Raw genomic sequence first — 19,139 nt, forward strand, 5'->3', positions numbered from 1 at the left:
AATAAGAAGATTCAAATCTTTCAAGAGTCCTTGAAGCCACATCAACTCACAAGTCACAAATGCCATGAGACATGGCTCAAAATTCAGCTTCAGCACTAGATCGAGCGACAACTGCCTACTTCTTACTCTTCCAAGTAACCAAGTTGCCTCCCACAAAAGTAACATAACTTGTGGTGGATCACCGATCATCATGAGAGCTAAACCAATCAGAATCAATAAAGGCCTCAACTCGTAGAAGACCATGGGAGAATAAAAGGATCCCCTTTCCCGATGTAGACTTCAAGTAGCACAAAATCTGTAACACGGTTTCTAAATGTGTGGAATAAGGATCATGCATATACTGGCTTACTAGGCTAATGGTGAAGGCAATGTCTGGACGAGTGTGGGATAGGTAAATCAGCTCCCCAACCAATTGTTGATACTATCCCTTATTAATTGGATCACCACTCGCACTAGAGAGATGAGCATTTGCCTCAAAAGGAGTATCTGAGTGCATACAACCCAACATCCCTCTCAGATGGAAGGTCAAGTGTGTATGTCCATTGAGATAGGAAAATAACCTTGGTGGACTGAGCAACCAAAATGCCAAGAAAATAACACAACTTACCTAGGTCCTTAATCACAAACTCTTGACCAAATAAGTCTTCAGGCGAAAAATTTCCTCCGTGTCACTCCCAATGACAACAATGTCATTAACATACACAATTAGGATAGCAATCTTTGAACCAGATCGCTTTATGAACAAGGTGTGATCAGCATTGCTTTTATAACCAACAAACACCATAGCCTTGTGGAATCTCCCAAACCAAGCACGAGGAGATTGCCTCAACCCATATAGAGCTCTCATGAGCTTACAAACGTTTCCCTTGGTCTTCTGACATGAGAACCCAAGAGGAATTTCTCATCCTAGATTCGTTGCACAAGAAAGAATCACACAGATGGTATTCATTTTAGCAACGGGAGCAAACGTCTCTAAGTAGTCAAGATAGGTCTGAGTAAATCCTCTAGCAACCAGCCTGGCCTTGTATGGGTCTATGGTCCCATCCATATTCTGCTTCACAGTAAGGACCCATTTGTAACTCACTATAATTTTACGTAGTGGAAGCGGCACCAAGTCCCAAGTATCATTCTTCTTCGGAGCTTGCAAATATTCAACCATGGCCGCCCTCCACTGCGGCTCTGTGATAGCTTACTACCAATTCTAGGGAATGGAAACAGAAGACAAAGAAAACACAAAAGTACAATATAAAGGAGAAAAAGAGCTGTACAAAACCACCTGAGCAATAGGGTGTTCTGTACAAGATCTCGTACCCTTTCAAACAGCAATAGGAAAGTTGATAAAAGCGTCAGAACTAATAGGAAGATCAGAATGAGTATTACCAAACAAAGGGTTAGAACCTGGATTAGGAGATGGTGGATGACTGGGTGGAGTAGGTGTCCTTGTGGTGGAGTTTATTTGCTGCTCATGATTCCGAAGAACATATACTTTCATGGGTGGCTGAACTTGTGTCTCCCATTGAATTGAAGGAACTGAGAGGTAAAATCAAGAACAGGAACAAGGACATGAGAAGGAACAACTAGAGGCACATCTTCACCAAATAGAGAAGCGTAAAAGGTCACTTTATAGTTCAGGTTGGTGGTAAGACGACTGATAGAAAGAAGTCTAGCAAAGAAATCTAGAACATAGAGAATGGAAGCTAAAGATAAAGTAGGAGAACAGTTGATAGAGCCCTTTCTAGAAATAGAGAGGGAAGCATCAACAACACGAACCTTGTCCTTCCTTGAACAAGGAGAATGCTGAAAAAACATAGACTAAAAGATCCAGTCATGTGATCAATGGCACTGGAGCTAATTATTTAAGGACAAGAGACAACCGATGCACAATGACCACCAAAAGAGATACCTAAGTAAGAAAGATTGGAGTCAAAGGAAACCAGGGTGGATGTAGTGGCGGAAGAAGGTGCAGTGGAAGGCTCCAATCTAGTCATCAGGCGTCAAAGCATAGCAAGCTCTTCCCAAGAAAGAGATCAGTACTCGCAGGTGCAGGGTCAGGGTCAGATGTCTCAGTGTGATGGACAGCCTGAGAGGTCTTTCCACGACCCTTGCCATAGGATGAGTTGGTAGGGTGGCCATGCAGCTTCCAACAGAACTCCTTGGTATGAAATTCCTTAATTCACACTTGACAGGTTCCTTATCAGAAGAGGAATGATCAGTGGAACTCATAGTACCACTTTTAGGCTGAAACCTAGAGCCAGATATAGAGCTGAATGTTCCTGAGTAGAAGGCTGTAACATAGCATTGTGGAAATTGTCCTCCAACTGAATCAATAAATAGGACTACTACAAGCTGGGGAAAGGCTCTCAGCTAAGTACCTGAGCACAAATTTGATCAAACTCAAAATTCAGCCCAGCCAATAAAACATAAACCCAGAACTTATCTTCCCTTTTCTTAAAGCTAGTGGCATTCAAAATATAGGATTTCTGAAAAAAAAAAAAAAAATCATAAAAGTCAAGTTCCTACCACATACTATGCAACTCTGAGTGATTTTGAGATAGAGTTAGGTCCTTTTTCTTGGTTTCATGAAGCTTTTGTGCACTTCATATACATTTACATCATTCCCAACCTCGTATGTGGCCCGAGATGCCTTCCAAATCTTGGCTGCGGGATCCAGGAGAAGATAACCCCGAGAGATCTGGGGCTCCATAGAGTTGAAAAGAAATGCCATCACCAATGAGTTAGCAGAACTCCACTTCCTCTGAAACGCTGAGAAGCATCAACAGTAGTAGGCTTCACAGTTTTTCCAGTAAGATAACCCGCATAACCACGAGAATCAATAAATAGATAACAGGAACGAGATCACATCAGATAGTTGCTCACATCCAATCGAACAGAGTTAATAGGAAATGAAGGGAAGTCATTATGAGTCCCGTGACTCATCCCTTCATTCCAGTTTATGCAGTAGTGTCTTCCAACATAGTAACCACTCAGAAAAAATCACTCAGGTTGATGCAGGAAACTTAGAAGCTAGAACGTATCCTCTGTAGAAGAGACGATAGTCATGATTAGAATCATAAACCGAAGTAGGGATAGAGCCTTGAAGGAATTGTTGATTAGTGACGAAACCTGCACAAATTGATAAGGGGTTCAAAAACCCCGAGAAGTCGATAAGAACAAAAGGGGTCTCTCAGATTATCTTGTAGATCAGATCTAAGAGACCAAAGGGAGGAGAGAGGACCCTCGGTGGCCTATAGAGGGCTTGCCGAGAGTGATAGGGAGGCAAGAGATAAAGAGGCGGTGAGGAAAGCAAGGAGAGAGAGAGACGGTAGTTTGAAAATTTGAGAGCGAGAGTTTACAGCTAGGGTTTGGATCCCAGTGTGGATTTTTGCTCTGATACCATTTTTATTTGAGAGAAATGCTTGATCTATCAATGTGACCGCCCCACTTCAATTATAATAAGTGACATACCTGTACAAGTACTATAAGGCCCCCATGGTCAGATTTACCCTTATACCCATATTACAACAGATACAATACTTACTAATATGATACTTAATTTTCAAAAAAAAAAAAAGGTATCAACCAATATGGGTCAATATAGTCCGATATGATTTGATACAAGATAGACACACTTGATATGCCTCCTTTAATCTGCAAAAACAGTGAGTGAGACACAAAGCTAAAAGCAGTTGAAAGCCTTTTTTCTTCGATATGAGTTGGAGGAAATCATCTAATACAAAAAATGACCCTAATCTTCACCGTTTAAACAAATTTTGGGGATTCACAACGCTCAAGTTATAGATCAAAATAGATTTGGGGGGAAAAGTGATAAAGTAGCCGGTTTCTTCACCTTACCCTTACCCTCTTACATCCCTAGAAGGGTAAGACTTACCCAACCCAACTCTACCCAACCTATTGCCTCCACTAGTTGGACCCTTTCTAGATATTAAACAAATGTCCAAGTTCCAACCTGAGGACATTTTAGTTAGGTTACTTGCCTTAAGGGATTTGGCCCGAATTGTGGTTTCAACATTTTGAGGATTAATGGATGAAGGTTCCATTTGGCTGGCATGAGCCCCATTTTGAAGGTGTTGAACCCTTAAAACATAGAGAAATTCAGAAATTTAGCTTTGGATAGTTCTTCTAAACCAGAATTTGTCATTGTTCCTCATTTCGAGAAAGAGGAGTTCAACAAGGTCTCATGGACCACAACAATAATGTTCCAAATACCCACCTAAGTGAAGAAACTTCCTGCCGGTCCCACTTGTCCTTTGCAATGTTGACTTTTCACACTGAATACAGAAGCCATTTTGCTAGTGTCCAATCAATTGGTTCCTTCATTAAGAATGTTTAGGTTCTTCATTAAAGAAGGAGAATACCCCCACAAGCTTCTACATTTTTTTTATTTTCTAGTTTTTATCTATTTGCTAGTATCACAAAACAAATTCTTGACCATTTAGATTTCAATTCTTTGGAGTTTAGTCCTTGTAAAAGTTATACATTTCTATACATGGTACCCTATTAGTTCAAAATATCGGGTTTCAACCCTGGTGGTGGACTGAAATTTAAGTAAAAATGTGAGAAATTTCGAGGAAACCAGGGATATTTTCCTGGTTTGGTGGAAACTTTGGTTACGACCCCCAAAATGTGGTTTTTTTTTTCTTTTTTTTCTTTGGCCTGATTTTTTGTGTACGTCCTATTTAGACATTTCTAACACATTCACATAATCAGTTTAATGGGAAAAACACCTAAAGTCATATTTGTGGTGTTGACCCAAATTTGCTAATGTACATTGAGTCGTTGACTGTAACTATACTGCGTAAGTACATATATAAGTTACTAACTAAAAATGTGAGATACATGATTAAAAGTTTAAAACAAACAAAACATAACGGTGTTCAACATATATTAATTGAACATCAAACATCAACTATTAACCCTACTTTTTTCAAATATATGTTTTAGGTAAATGTATTTTAAAAAAACAGAAAAATAAAAATGCATAGACCGGGTCATTCTAACTAATGAAAAATTTATATAATTCTACAAATATTTCGAATTATATTCTATAAAAAAAATAATAATTTTTGAGGAAGATGGGATTTACCTTTTTGGACCAAGCTCCCTTCCTTAGGTAGATTTGTTATGAATATACAAGAACCAACCTTAGAATGAAGATTTGATGGCATAATCACAAAACCTTGAGTGTTTTCCCAAGTTTCCCACTTCACATATAAGAAATAGGGTGAGAGGGATGAAATTTCGAAATAAGGTGCTTGGTTTCCCATTTAAGAAGGTTTTTATAAAGGTTGGTTTAACCCAAAGGGTCGAACCCATTGGTCAAGTCGAAAATTCCCACATTTCGACCAAAATGTGAGAATTTTGGTCGACACTGGTTGAAACCAGTGATTTTTAAAAGTCACAGTGTATTTAGTATCGAAATCTTAGGATACCATCGAACAGTTGAAATTTTGCAGATATCGGTCGAAATGTTGAACCATGCCTATAACCCAAATTCTCTCACTCAATTCATTGATCACATAATCAAATAATAGGGAACCCAAACACCCCCCCCCTTTATTTTTTTGTTTGGATGAATAAATAATTCAATACCAAGCAAAGAAGAAGAATATACAAATGAGGGGGGGGAGAAGGCTTAAGCCAACTCAAAGCAAGCAACAGCAAACAAGAAAAGCTAAAGTTCAATACAACCAACAAACTAAACTAGAGATTTAAAACCAGCCCTAGAAGAGGGAAGGGAGGGGAAATGGGGGGAGGGGAGAGAGAGAGAGGCTTCAGCTAGGAAGGTGGGGGTCTGTGGTGGCTACAGAAGGATAAATGATTTCCACCCTCAGGTTCAAGGAGATGATGTGAACATTTCTAAGGGAGTTGGCAACAGGACGGCCATGAAGGGAATGGACTTTGGAGGTAACGTCAAAGTAGATAGCTTTCCAAATCTCCTCCTGGGATCAAGATTTGGGGGTCCATCTACAGATGTTACGCTCCATCTAGAGGTGATTAATGGTTGCAGAGAAAGCCAATTTACCAACAATATCACAGATAGAAGAGCCTGAGAAGGTCATATCAATCCAATTCCACTCCCTAGAGAAGCGAAGGATAGGTCTCCTGCCTGGCCAGCACTTGGAGAGGACAAGCTTCCAGACAGAGGAAGAGAGAGCGCAGGAGAAGAAGCGATGAGGAATATCCTCCACACTCTGAGGACAGAGACAGCAGGAGGCGTTGGAAGGGATGTGCCAGTGAATAAGGAAGGACTGGGTGACGAGCCAGTTAGAAAGGCAACGCCAGAGGGTGAAACTTTGGCGGGGAATATGGCCTTTAAACCAAACCAACTTATGCAAGGCACATAAGGGGAGGGGTTACTCGAGACCAAGCCGAGGCAGAGGAAAAGATCCTAGAGGAGGAGGGGAGCCAAGTGCACTTGTTCTCTCTTCCTCTATGGCCAGGGGGAGAGGAGGGAGGGAGGCCCAAAGATCAAGAAGAGGAGGCTGAGAAGAGGGTGGGGGACCAACCAGAAGGGGAAAGGATAGAGGAGATCCGGGCGTTGGTAGGAAGACCAGAGGAATAGATGGTTATGGGAGTTATCAACTGAGTAAGTATGCCAGCAGGGTGCCAAGGGTCTTTCCAAAGAGAAGTGGACAGGCCATTGCCTATGGAGAAGGTGATGGCAGAAAGGGCTATGGGACTATGATCGAGGATCTTACGCCAAATCCAGGAGGCATCAGGACTGAGAGAGGTAGTCCAGAGCGAGTTGAGTTTAAAGAACCTAGCGTAGATCCAATCAACCTAATTGCTTTTGTGCTTGGACACAATTTTCCATATGCGCTTGAGGACCCCGACAGAGTTGGCGTCCCTGATTCTTCTGATTCCAAGCCCCCCTTCAAACTTGGGAAGGCAGACATTCTTCTAACTGAGAGGGCAAAGGAATTTAGGGGAGTCAGAACCTTACTAGAGGAAGGAGCACATAAGACTTTCAAAAGACTTGATCATAGAGTTAAGAAGGATAAAGGTGCCAGACCAATAGAGGTACATGGACTAGAGCACCGATCTAATGAGGGTGAGCCGACCAACGAAGGAGAGGAGCTTGCCTTTCCAAAATTGAAGTCTCTTCCTCGGCTGATCAAGCAAGGGGGTACAATAGTGGGAAGAAAGCCTGGAGGAGATGAGGGGGAGGCCCAGGTATTTCACCGGGAGATAGCCAAGGGGGATACCAAAGATTCCAGGGAGAATATTTTGGACATCGAGTGGGACGCCAGAGAGAAACATGTTAGATTTAAGGAGGTTGATGCTGAGACCCCAAAAGAGATTCGAAGGAATGGAGGAAATCCATGACAGTGGAAATGGAGAGGTCATCTGCGTTGGAGAAGATCATGATGTCATCGGCAAATACCAGGTGAGAGAGGAGAAGGGATTTACATTTGGGGATGGGAGAAATGAGATGGAGGTCAGTTGCAGACTAAATGGATCGGGAAAGGACCTCAAAGGATAAGGAGAAGAGGGGGGGAGAGGAGACATCCCTGCCGGATACCATGACCAGAGGGAAAGTACACAGTCGGACTACCATTCACAAGGACAGAGAAATGAAGGGTGGAAATGCAAGTGCGAATCCAAAAGACAAAGGAGGGAGGGAATGACATGTGAGTCAACACATTGGAAATGTAATCCCAACTGATCATGTCAAAAGCTTTATGAATGTCGATCTTGAGAAGGGTAGCAGGGGAGTGAGACTTGCAGTCGAAACCATGAACAATTTCATAACAGAGGATAATGTTGTCAGAGATACTCCTTCCCGCAATGAAAGCAGATTGGTTTGGACTGACAAAGGAGTCAATGACTTTTTTAATTCTATTGGCTAGGATTTTGACAATGAACTTGTAGAGGAGGTTACACAGGGAAATGGGTCTGAAGTCACGCATAATCTCTGCACCTTCCTTTTTAAGGATCAGGCAAAGGAAAGTATGATTGGTCCCACCAATTTGATTAGGAATTAGAAAGAAACTGCGCACCGTATGGATGAGGCCGTTTTGGATGATGTTCCAGCAAGCGGAGAAGAAACCCATCTTGAAGCCATCAAGACCATGGGCTTTATTGGCCTTATGGGAAAGAATGGCCGTAAGGATTTCCCCATCATTGGGGATAGATTAGAGGAGCGGGAAGAGATCAGGGGGGACAATTTTGTTAATGAGATTAAAGGGGATGGGGGTGGGAAGGGAAGGAGTGAAAAGTCTCTGGAAGTGAGAAGCCGCTTCAGCCTTGATGAGATCAGAGGAGTGGCGCTCAACCCCCGAGGAGGATATAAGCATTGTGATTGCATTGACGTTGTTCCTGGATTTAAGGGAACAATGGAAGTAAGCGGAGTTGGAATCTCCCAGCTCAAGCCATTTGATGTGGGATTTTTTGCGGAGGAAAGATTCCTCTTGGCCTAGAGCAAGAGATAACTTAGAGGTGGCAACTTTTTCCTCCTCAGCCAGGGCAGCATTAAGGAGATCTTGCTGAAGTCTATCTTGGATGGAGAGAAGAGTGTCACGATAGGAGACAACTCGAGAGGAAATGTTCCCGAAGGTTGAGGAATTCCAGAGCTTAAGGGAAGTTCTCACATTCTTGAGCTTTTTGGCAAAAGCCAATAGGGGGGAAAGAGAGCGGGGGGTGGGCATGTTCCAAGCCTTCTGGAAAAGAGGGAAGAAGTCTTAATGGGAGACCCACATATCAAAGAACTTGAAGGTTTAGGACCAAAGGATCGAAAGGGAAGAACATGAATAGAGATGGGGCTGTGATCAAAGATCAAAGGTAGCATGGGAGGATGGAAAAGAATGAAGCTAGGCTTCATTAACAAGGGCTCGGTCCAGCTTGTACACCACCCTAGAATTTCCTGATCTCCGGTTATGCTATGTAAATTTGGCACCAGACTAATGGAGATTGGTGAGATTTAAATCTTTAACGCAATCGTTGAAAAAGTCAACCGACAAGGAATCAATGAGGTTTCCTCCATGTTTTTCATGGCTATAATGAGTGACATTGAAGTCTCCCACAACACCCCAGGGACTAGATCCAGTGGTGGGGGCCAAGGAAAGCAGATCAACCCAGAGAGGAAGACGAAGAGGGGTGCGGTTGAAGGCATAGATGATTGAGAGAAAGCAAATGAAGGGGCCAGAGTGATGAGAGATGGATAAGTGCATGGCTTGGGCATTGGAGAGAATGAAGATGGTCAGAAAGGCAGGACCCAAAGGATCCAAATCCTCCCATTAGGGCTGTGGAGATAGTTAGAAACAAAGGACCAAGAGAGAGCAATCAAGGAAGCAATACAGGATGAATTGGATTCCAAAACACGAGTTTCTAGAAGGAAACAAAGGTTTGATTTGGAGGAGCGAATGAGATATAATTTCCGCTTGTTTGGCTAAGGAATTAAAACCTCAGATGTTCCATACGATCCAAGGAATCATGAGGAACCAAGGGTGGGGGGCATCAAACGTTTGGTGGAGCTACAGAGGCCTTGGGAATGGGGGGCCCGGGGGGAGGCCTACGGCTATATCCAATGATAGGGGAGGCAGATGGGGGGAGAGGATTTGGTTTTGGTGGAAGCTTTTTTGGATGCTTTCTTTTGGTTGGATTTGTTGGATGGAGGGGTGGTAGAGCTGGTGGGGTTTAGCAAAGGAGGAGGCATAGATTGAGTAGTGGCTGCCAAATGATTGTCCGAGGACCGGTTTTGAAGAGGGTTGCACACGTCCATAGATCCAACAGAGCTATCAGAGGCAGTAGAGCCCAGGGGACATGGTTGCAGAGGTTGCCATGGAGAGTCTAGAACAGTATGAAGGGGGCCTGCAATAGTGCTCTAAGCAAAGCAGCAGAGACTAATAGGCCCAGATTGAAGGGGCAAACAGAGGTCTTCAGAGGCCGTCGGGTGCAATGTCATGGCAGGGCAGGGGCGGGAGAACCCTAGGGAGCAGGGCATGGCCACCGGAATAAAGTTGTAGGCTTAAGAAATCGTCGCCGAAACCAGGGTCGAGACAGTGGTGAAGCTGGAGTGGGCTTTAGGGCAGCAGTTCGTTTAGAGATCAGCATTCAAGGGCATCCAAGAAAAGTTGGATATGTGGCCTTCCAAGGCCAAAGGCGAGCGGCATCCAATGGTTTATGGAAAGTTGCAGGCGGAGGAGAGGCCTTCCAAGGCCGGCGGGATGAAGTTCGGGGTAGGAAGGAGAGCAACCAAACTTTTCGGTGAAGTCATGGCAGGAACCGAGGAAGACGGCAAGCTGGAGAGCCCGGAGGGACTGACGGAATCATTGTTGATCGTCGACGTCAGCCGAGGCGGGAGGCAAGAGAGATTCAGACAAGGGAGAACGAAGTCGGGTAAAGAGGATGGATTAGCCAAGTTGGGCGAGACCTGCAATGGGTCAAGGATAAGGGAGCAGCTGGTTAGGTCGGCCAGAGAGATAGGTTGGTGGGTAGGATGGGTTGGCGGGTCGGATGAGGAGATGGGTGGGATGTTTTGGTTGAGAGGGTGGGTCAGGTTGTATAGGTTACCAGGGTATAATAGATGATCCGACGGGTACTTGGAGAATTGGTTAAGAAGGTGAACTGGTAAAAATTGGTTCAAAGGGATGAAAGGGGGTTCAGGGATGGACCGATTAGATTTGGTGGGAAGGGATGGATTCTCAGGTGAGGGGCATACTGGTTCAAGGTTGGACCGAGAAGTTATAGAATTATAAAAAGGTAGACCAGGAGAAGGGTTAGAGATGAGTGACAGCGAGGTTAGAGTATCGGCAGCTGAAGTAGGGAGAGGGAGAAGAGGAGGGAGAACATGCCTTTAAGTGGAAGCCAAGGGATCAGGAGGATGGTGAGAGGTTCCATCAAACACTGACAAGTCCCAGACAGAGAATGGGCTAGGACCGATGGGCAAAGACGACGATGTTGGACCAGCGGATAAAGGGAGAAGGGGCACCGATGGGAGGGGGCCAGAACCGGAGACGGTGGTCAGTGGAAGGACTTCTGAGGTCGTTTCCGTTTGATTTTCTTTGAAATCTTCACCGAGAAGGAGGCCAGCTGAGGTGGGCCAGAGCAAGTATCGATATTCTCAGCATGGGATTGATCATCAGCAAGAGTGCATCCAGTAGAGGGTTCTTGAACAGAGGCAGTAGCAGCGGCATCCCGAGAGGCAATGCTGCAGGTCTCTGTTTTGTGACCGAAGCATTTGCACATTGAGCAAGAAGGGGGGCGCCAGTCATAATGAACTTCATGTGAGAAGGCATAGTCATCTCCTTCAAAAATCGTTATTTAAGATGGTAGCATGCAATCAGCTTCAACCTCTATGCCGATTCTTGCAAACGACAGCCTATCCATGGTCTTGGTGCGTTTGTCGGAGTATAACGGTTTTCCGATTAGTGCTCCGACCAAACTTAGGCCTTTTGCACACCAATAATGTAGTGGTAGATTGGGGAAAGACACCCAAAGAGGTATGGAGGTGGGTTCCGTCTTGGAGAACGACGTGCAAGCATCCCACTGCCTGAGAAAGATCGGCTTCTTTCCGACATGCCATGGACCACCATCAACAGCAAAGGCTTTATCAGATTCGGAGTCGAACTTGAATATGAAAGTCCCATTATCGAGCATAAAGGTGGACATACCAAAGACAGGTTTCCATTGCTTTTCCAGAGAAGCTTTAACAGTGTTGAACGGAGGTCTGCTACCAAGAAACGAGCCGACCACACAGCATTTCCATATCTGTATTTCAGAATCAAGAAGTCCCGGTGTAAAGGCCGACAGGGGAAGAATTGTGAGATGCAGGAGGATGGAAAAAAAGGGAGTGTCCAGCGGAGGAAGGCGGGGAGGAGGAGGGGGAGGAGGTGCTACCGAGGTCCAGGTTCGAGTCGAGGGAGAAAGGGGAGGCTGGAGGAGGGTATGGGAGGAGGGTTGGCCATCGGTTGAAGGAGGGAGGTTAACGGTGAGGGTAGAGGGGATTCCGGCAACGGAGGCCACCGGAGGGGAGGGAGACATTGCAGGTCACGTCATGGGGGGGGGGGGAGGAGGAAAGTCAGAGAGAGAGGAACCCAAACCCCCTATTAATAGCCCCTACCTTTGTATTTCCTTGATAATCCTAATTCTGTACCTATCCAATGAATTGACTAACCCATTTTAATGTAAGGCTAGTTCACCCTAGGTAAACAAACCCCATTATCAACAACTCATAACCAAAACACCCAAATCTGATTACAGAATAGAGATAAAATCAACTCCTGAAAATTTGCAGAATAGGGGAGGATATGAACTCAGAGATTAGGGTAATTAGAGGACTTACACCTGAGCAAAATAGGTCCAGAAATAGGATAGAATAACCCACTAAAGTCCTCCAGCAGAGCAGCAAGTTACAGCAACAAGCTGGAACAGATCTGGCTGAAACAGGTTTCGGCCAGACTTATGGAAAAACCCTGTAGCTCCCTTATGACTGGCCCTTGGGGGCTGAAACTCTGATCAAAAGGCCACCTTGGGGTGGTCTTCAAACCCCTAAAAGGGTGCTAGAAGTTGCTGGACAGAAAAGGAGAAAAGGGCCTTGTTGATTTGTTCCAAAACCCTGACACTATGAATCGATTTTGGCAACTTGGTGGCTGGTCCGTAATCTGATGTTCTACTATGCTTTGGGTCTTCAAGTAATCTTGAAACTACTCTTAGATCACTCTCTCACAGCAGCAATCAATGAAGAAAAGAAAAGAAAAGAAGAAAAGGATGAAAGAAGGATAGGTGTGGGTGGGATAACGGCTATCTCAGCGTAGGCATCTAACCAACAGCTATCTGAGCTGTCTGTTCATCCTTTCTCAAGAGATGGAAGCAAGCATAGGCTGCAAAAATTTTCATTAATCAATTGTCCAAAAATGTTCCAGCAGCACCTCTTAAATAGAGAGCTAAAAATTACAAATTAGAAACTAAACTAAAAAGGAAATTAACACATAATAATAACTAATCTCTAACTTACAACTTAAGAATCATAAAAGCAATTAATAGGGACTTTCTAGAAGGAAAGATAACTTGTGTAAAGTATCTCTGACCAGTCAAAACAAAGAGACCAAATTATAGCTGTACTAGGAGATCGCAGGCCACAAAAAAGGAGTTTTGGACAGCTGTAAAAAGGATGGTTCGATGGCAACTGTGAGGTGCTTCTAGAAGTCCAAAACTGAAGCAAATATGCACTAACAAAGGTGGTATCCTATGCTGGTCGATAGGCTGCTGATGTGGCCATCATAGGTCCAAAACTAGGGGGGACCAGCTAGGCTCGAATCAGCACAAAGCTGGCTGGTCCCTTTATTTCTCCTGGAATAATGAAGACCATGATGGGGATCTACATCATTTTCTCAACCTAAACTAATTGAAGTTACCTAGGACTCTACTAAAATTCTCTAACTCTGAATTCTGCTCTGTTGATTATAAACCCTTAGGCTCAGTAAAAGCAACATCAACAATATTTGCTTCTGCTAGTTTAACTTTGATTCTCATCATTTTTCCTTTCTCAAGTAAAATTTTAACAAAGAGAGTGTTTTATTTAAGAATCCTACCTTGTCCATGTCAGAAGCCAAAACAAACAGTTCTGTTTTCTATGTAAGCCTATATGATTTTCACAGCAACTGCAACATTCTCCATCCTTGAAAATTGGCAAAAGTATTTTGTCCTTGTGCCTTTGGCCCTTTGTTTCAATATGAAATTTTTGGTCCTTTTCATGTGCTTACCTCAATTTTAATCAATTTTGGCAGACCTTAATAAATAGAAGCACAAAACTGCTACTCTGAAATAAATATTTTCCAAAGAATTATACATATTGATGATTTCTTTCATTATTTTCTGCCAAATAGTTAAAGCAGCCCACACACAATATTGAGGTGCTGATATTCTGCTTAATCATCATTTTCTTTCTGAATTCCACACTTCTCAGATATACATTGAGGTCATCTTAGATTATTTGGATGGTTTCAAGAAGACGAAAAGAGAGTAGAAAAAAGAAGAAACTTGTAATATCACACAGAAAGCTCCCTATTATCGATTATAATTTGTATGACTCCTTAAGCATACAAAAATATTTACTTGGTTAGACCAACAGAAAGCAAAATATGAACTAGGTAATAGGAGTTAATGAATTAATTAAAGAACAAATAAATGTAAATACAACAACCAATTTCTGAAAATTGCAATAATCTAGACATACATATATCAATAATCAAAGAAGGAAGGCTTCTAACTTGGTTATTGACTACTTGAGAAGCTGTCCTATACCGTTCACGTATGAGTTTTCCTGGTTCACCTGCAAAAAGGCATGCAAACATCTAATAGTAAATAAATATTCCCCATGAAGTGTACAAAATAGACAGTATGAAGAACTAAATAATGGAAAAAGGACCAACATAATATGTTTACCATTACAATGGATAGCAAGCAGAATGTCAAGGTTTGAGATTCTGATTTCGAAATCCTGGTCAAAACCAAAATGTACCTTGAAATGACCAAATTTCAGTCAAAATACGGTCCATTTCGGTCAAAAAAAAAAAGAAGAAATGGCTATTTCGGTGGTCAAACATTTGAGTTTTTCTCTGAAACTTCAGGAACAACTTGTTAAATCAAGATTATAAATATCCAAACCATTAGATAGGGGAAAAAACACCAAAAATGATAGTTTTCCTTCGGACCCAAGGTTGCTAGTGTTCGTCGTAACCTACTATATCCTTTCCCTTAGATAACCTATTTTACATATAATTTCGTACTATAGCACAAAACATTCAATAAAAGCAATTGACATATGTTAAAAGATGAAGAATCTCCACCTCTGCCCAATCCATCCACCTCTCTATCTCCAACCCTGTAGGATCTATCTGTTTTTTTCTTTTCGGACCATCTACGGCCTTAACCGAGCTTCCCCTCTAGGATAACCTTCACGTCCTTTCCTCCCAAGTGTCTTCCCTCCCTTGGGCCATTGCAGGAGATTTCAATGTAGTTAGATTCGCTCATAAGAAGCAAGGTGGATGCCCCGTAGTCCCCTCCTCCATTGAAGCTTTCAACTCCTATCTCGATGGCATTTGCCTCAATGACTTGAGATGGTCTAGGATCAAATTCTCCTGGCATAACAGAAGAAGTGGCAACAACAGAATTTCCTATAAGCTCGATAAGGGCCTGGTCAATGAAGCTTGGGCATCCTCCTTTCCTTCCTCTTACGACACCTATGCCTCACTAGTATCTCTGACCATGGTCCCATCTCCCTTCTTGTCCAACCTTACGTCTCCTTCGGTCCCAAGCCCTTCAAGTTCTTCGACATGCAGCCCCCCATGCTGACTTCCTCTTTGTGGTTCGCTCCACTTTGGGACATCCTAGTCCACGCTTCTCCTCCCCCCTCATTGCCTTAGCCCGTAAGCTTACAAATGTCGAAGGGGCCCTTAAAGATTGAAAATTGAAGGATTGGAAGAATCAACCAAAGTTGTCAAGGTTTTGGCTCTTTGCCAAAATCGATTTTGGTCATATCTCTGTACTCTTGTCTTATTTGGAAAACCCTTTGCAGGTTTTCTTCAGCAATAACCTTCGTAGAGGGACTTCCAACTCCAGGTCCTTTGACTCGATTTGTAATGCCATCTTCTTTGATGTTAGTGTTGGCGAAAACCCAATCGAGCAGCGGAAGAGATCGGATTGGGATCTCCTGCGTTCGAAATCATTGTACAAATATTAACTACATAGGAATGAAAACAGTTTACCTTAGAACCGCAATCGAAGTTCCTCCTCCAGATAATGGTTCTTCCACACTTGAGCAACCGTAGGGATCGATCTCAACACTTTGAAACTACGATCCACGTTCAACTGGAGAGAGCAATCCACCATTAAAGTTTTCTCCTTCACACACACTCACTAGGAGAGAAGGGAGAGAGAAAACATGTGAGAGAAGAGAGGAGGTTCCAAAAAAAAAAAAAACTAAATCACTCTCTCCCTTGTACCTTATCTAATAAAAACTCTTTTAGGTTTTTCTCTTTTGGTCAAATCTTTGTTTCCGAAACAAAGAAAACCAAATCTTGGTGGTAGAGAAGAGTTTCCAAATTGAACAACTGCTTTGCTTCTAAAGTGGGAAGAGGTAGAATCTAAAAAGGATTGCTATCTTTCTAATTATAGGTGGTAATATAATCAAATTATATTTTATTCATTACCATAAGTAAAAAGAAAATTAACCATTTAATATTCACAAATATTGTCATGCAATATTAACTCTTTAATTTACATATAAGACCTACCACTTTTCCAATATCTCATAATGAGCTATAAGGAATATAATTTAATACTGCCTAACCTCAACTCATTGTACATGTCTGTTTCAGAGATTCTGTTAACATGATCGGATGCCGAAAATATTTCAAATAAAATTTAATAAATAAAATATTATTTTTCATATTAAAAAATAACTTTGTAAACAATTTACAAAAACGACACTGGTACTAGATTTCTATCCGATCAAGCACAAACATTCTCTCCTCGATATTCCCCAATTAAGGGCAGTGGATCCCATGTTGACGATCTCTTTCATTAACAATGTAGGATCAAGTGTCCACCATACTGATATATAGTCCGTTGGACGTCAACCATTGGTTTACCAAAACACGCGATACAACACTGCAACAAATAGGATCTCTCAGGTCAAAGGTTAAGTGACGGATACAAATCTCGTCCTCATACAACTGGCAGTAATACATGCGAGATTCTTACCAGATTCTTTTCTATACACACAGAGTATGTGTACTTACATTTATGTACCGGAATCACATCCCTAGTGACATAATGTAACGACCATGTGAATAAAATGTCCAGTCCTATCCCTAAACGAGAACAATTTTGGGTGAAAACCCATAGAACAACTTAAAAGCCCAATAAATAAATGTCACGCATAAATGAAAATAACAGTCTTATTAATAAACCGGGTTTGATGGACATATATATCCAACAGTTAGCTCTAATCTGGCTGCTTCATTGGCTCGCCAAACAGGCCCATTGTTGTGTTTCGGGGCATCCCACCCCCCTCTTTTCTTCCTCGTTGGTAATGTGAATTTATCATTCACCCAAAAAAGAAGGAAGAAAAACAACCATTTAGCTACACAACAATGTCAACCATAGTTTTTATGGCGTCGCCTAGGCATCCAAATTCCTTGGTCACTTAGGCGGCGCCTTGTTGGTGTCGCCTTACGTTTGGACCCCTTCACGTTTGGACCCCTTCCAACGCCTCAGGTTGCATAGACGCATGACAACTACGATGTCAACTGCACAAGTTCATGTTACTTTTGATACCCCTATGCCTAGAGTTACAAGGAGGCCCAAAACCATTAAAAGAGTGTTGCTGCCAACAGAACCAATCCTTCGACTATACCACAAATGATAGTCATGTCATACTATGCTTGAAGAAATGCTCAAAGTCCCAATATGACAACCCTATAGGTGTCAGTCATCAACATATTCTAGATAACCCAACCTAGGAAATAGATCAATGATCATTGAAGATGAATGTGTGGACCCACCGTAGCTGCTTAATGGACTGGGCTGATATGGTTGGGATTTGGGTATGAGAAGAAGCTCTCCACAAAAGATGACTCACTCTATGACTGACCGTCATATGTAGTGGGAATGAAGAAGAAGAGCTATACTTCCCATACGCACCATTTCCGGAGCTGGAGCTCCCTCTAGAAAATGAGGGCGCATGCCACTGCCTATACTCAACACCATACACACTACTAGAGTTTCTTTGGCCAATAAAAACATAAAATCAAGTTGACTGTGCAAAAACAAAATTGATTAGAATGCCTTACAACAGCTCTTGGTAAGTATTTTGCAGTCATTAATCGTGTTATATAGTTTATAAGAGATGTATCAAGTGTACCAATAAGTATCAACCATATCAGATCACGTATTGACACAATACAATTGAAACTTTTTTCAGGTATCGTATCGGTACCCCAACATACGATATGTACCGATTGGTATTGGCGAATATGTTAAGATACTTAAAACCTTAGTTGGACTATATCTAACAGAATATTCACCACCCAATTTTCCTCTAGATCGTCTAGAATATCCTCCAAATCTTCTCCCTATTATCTGCATCAACATGCTAGCAAACAGTACCTGAACATCATCCACGACAGGTGGGAAAGGCAACCAATGCATCCACTGCACAAGGCTGTTGAGTTTTATAATTATCTACCTATAGCCAAAGTATAGATTAGAATCTCAGTAAGTATTGACAAATGACAACTTGGTTCTATCATTTCCAGCCTATTATCTCAATCTCAAGTACTAATACAAGCACAATCTTGGGATGAACCCCTAGATGCAATGGAAGAGGTGGTGGCAAAGATCAAACCAAACCCACCTATACAAATAAGTTGCAACAATGAGGTGAGACTAGTACTTTGTTAAGTACTTTCAAAGGAATCTAATTATAATTTTGTATCAATGCCAACATAATTCTTGAATGGATATAGATAAAAATCTTCAGAACTTTTGGCCGCACAGCTTCAAAATCTGGATGGGAGAGTACTACACTTGGTAGGTCTATCACCTTGGTTTCTTTCTTCAAGTATCAACACTTAATAAGAATCATAATGATCTAATGAAGATGAATGGTGGTTTCCATATGGGAGAGACAAACCTAACTTAAGGGAGATAGAATTGAAAGTGCTTCCACAGACATGTTCTGCCTCTGGATGTGAGAAATTGGAGTATTTTTCACTCCAAAAGGTGGAAATTATTGGGTCACAAACAGCTATAGAACATAAGGCCAACAATGCAACATATATGGATAGGCATGGAAACTGACACTAACCAAATCGATCTCACCAACATTTACCAGGATGATACAAAAGAAGAAGATGCCCTCCACAGGTGGGTGGAGAGAGGTGACCCTGTATTGCATGTGTCTAAGTTAGGCTAAACTCTAAATTTGCAGAGCAGATGCGTGTTGATGTCAATGCATTTATGTCACGAGAGGGGCCCAATTCATTCACAAACACCACGGCCTTTTCAATCTACTGGGCTTGGCAGATGATGAATACAACGTTGATTGATCTACTTATAGAAACGCAACCCTAAAACAATGCAGAAGATAATGGAAAAACAAAAACAAGCAATGC

At 42.3% G+C, this 19,139-nt stretch overlaps 1 protein-coding gene across 1 annotated transcript in view; it reads right to left on the bottom strand.

Annotated features, from left to right (window-relative positions):
- The window catches only part of LOC122071594 (ribulose bisphosphate carboxylase/oxygenase activase, chloroplastic), a 139,161-nt gene that overhangs the window by 101,467 nt on the left and 18,555 nt on the right, over positions 1-19,139 (bottom strand). The window contains exon 6 of the mRNA XM_042635983.1: positions 14,232-14,293. Within this exon, the coding sequence (XP_042491917.1) occupies positions 14,232-14,293 (62 nt within the window). The remainder of the gene's footprint in view (positions 1-14,231; positions 14,294-19,139) is intronic.

Source organism: Macadamia integrifolia, unplaced genomic scaffold (assembly GCF_013358625.1).
Source record: "Macadamia integrifolia cultivar HAES 741 unplaced genomic scaffold, SCU_Mint_v3 scaffold_274A, whole genome shotgun sequence".
Lineage (NCBI taxonomy): Eukaryota > Viridiplantae > Streptophyta > Magnoliopsida > Proteales > Proteaceae > Macadamia > Macadamia integrifolia.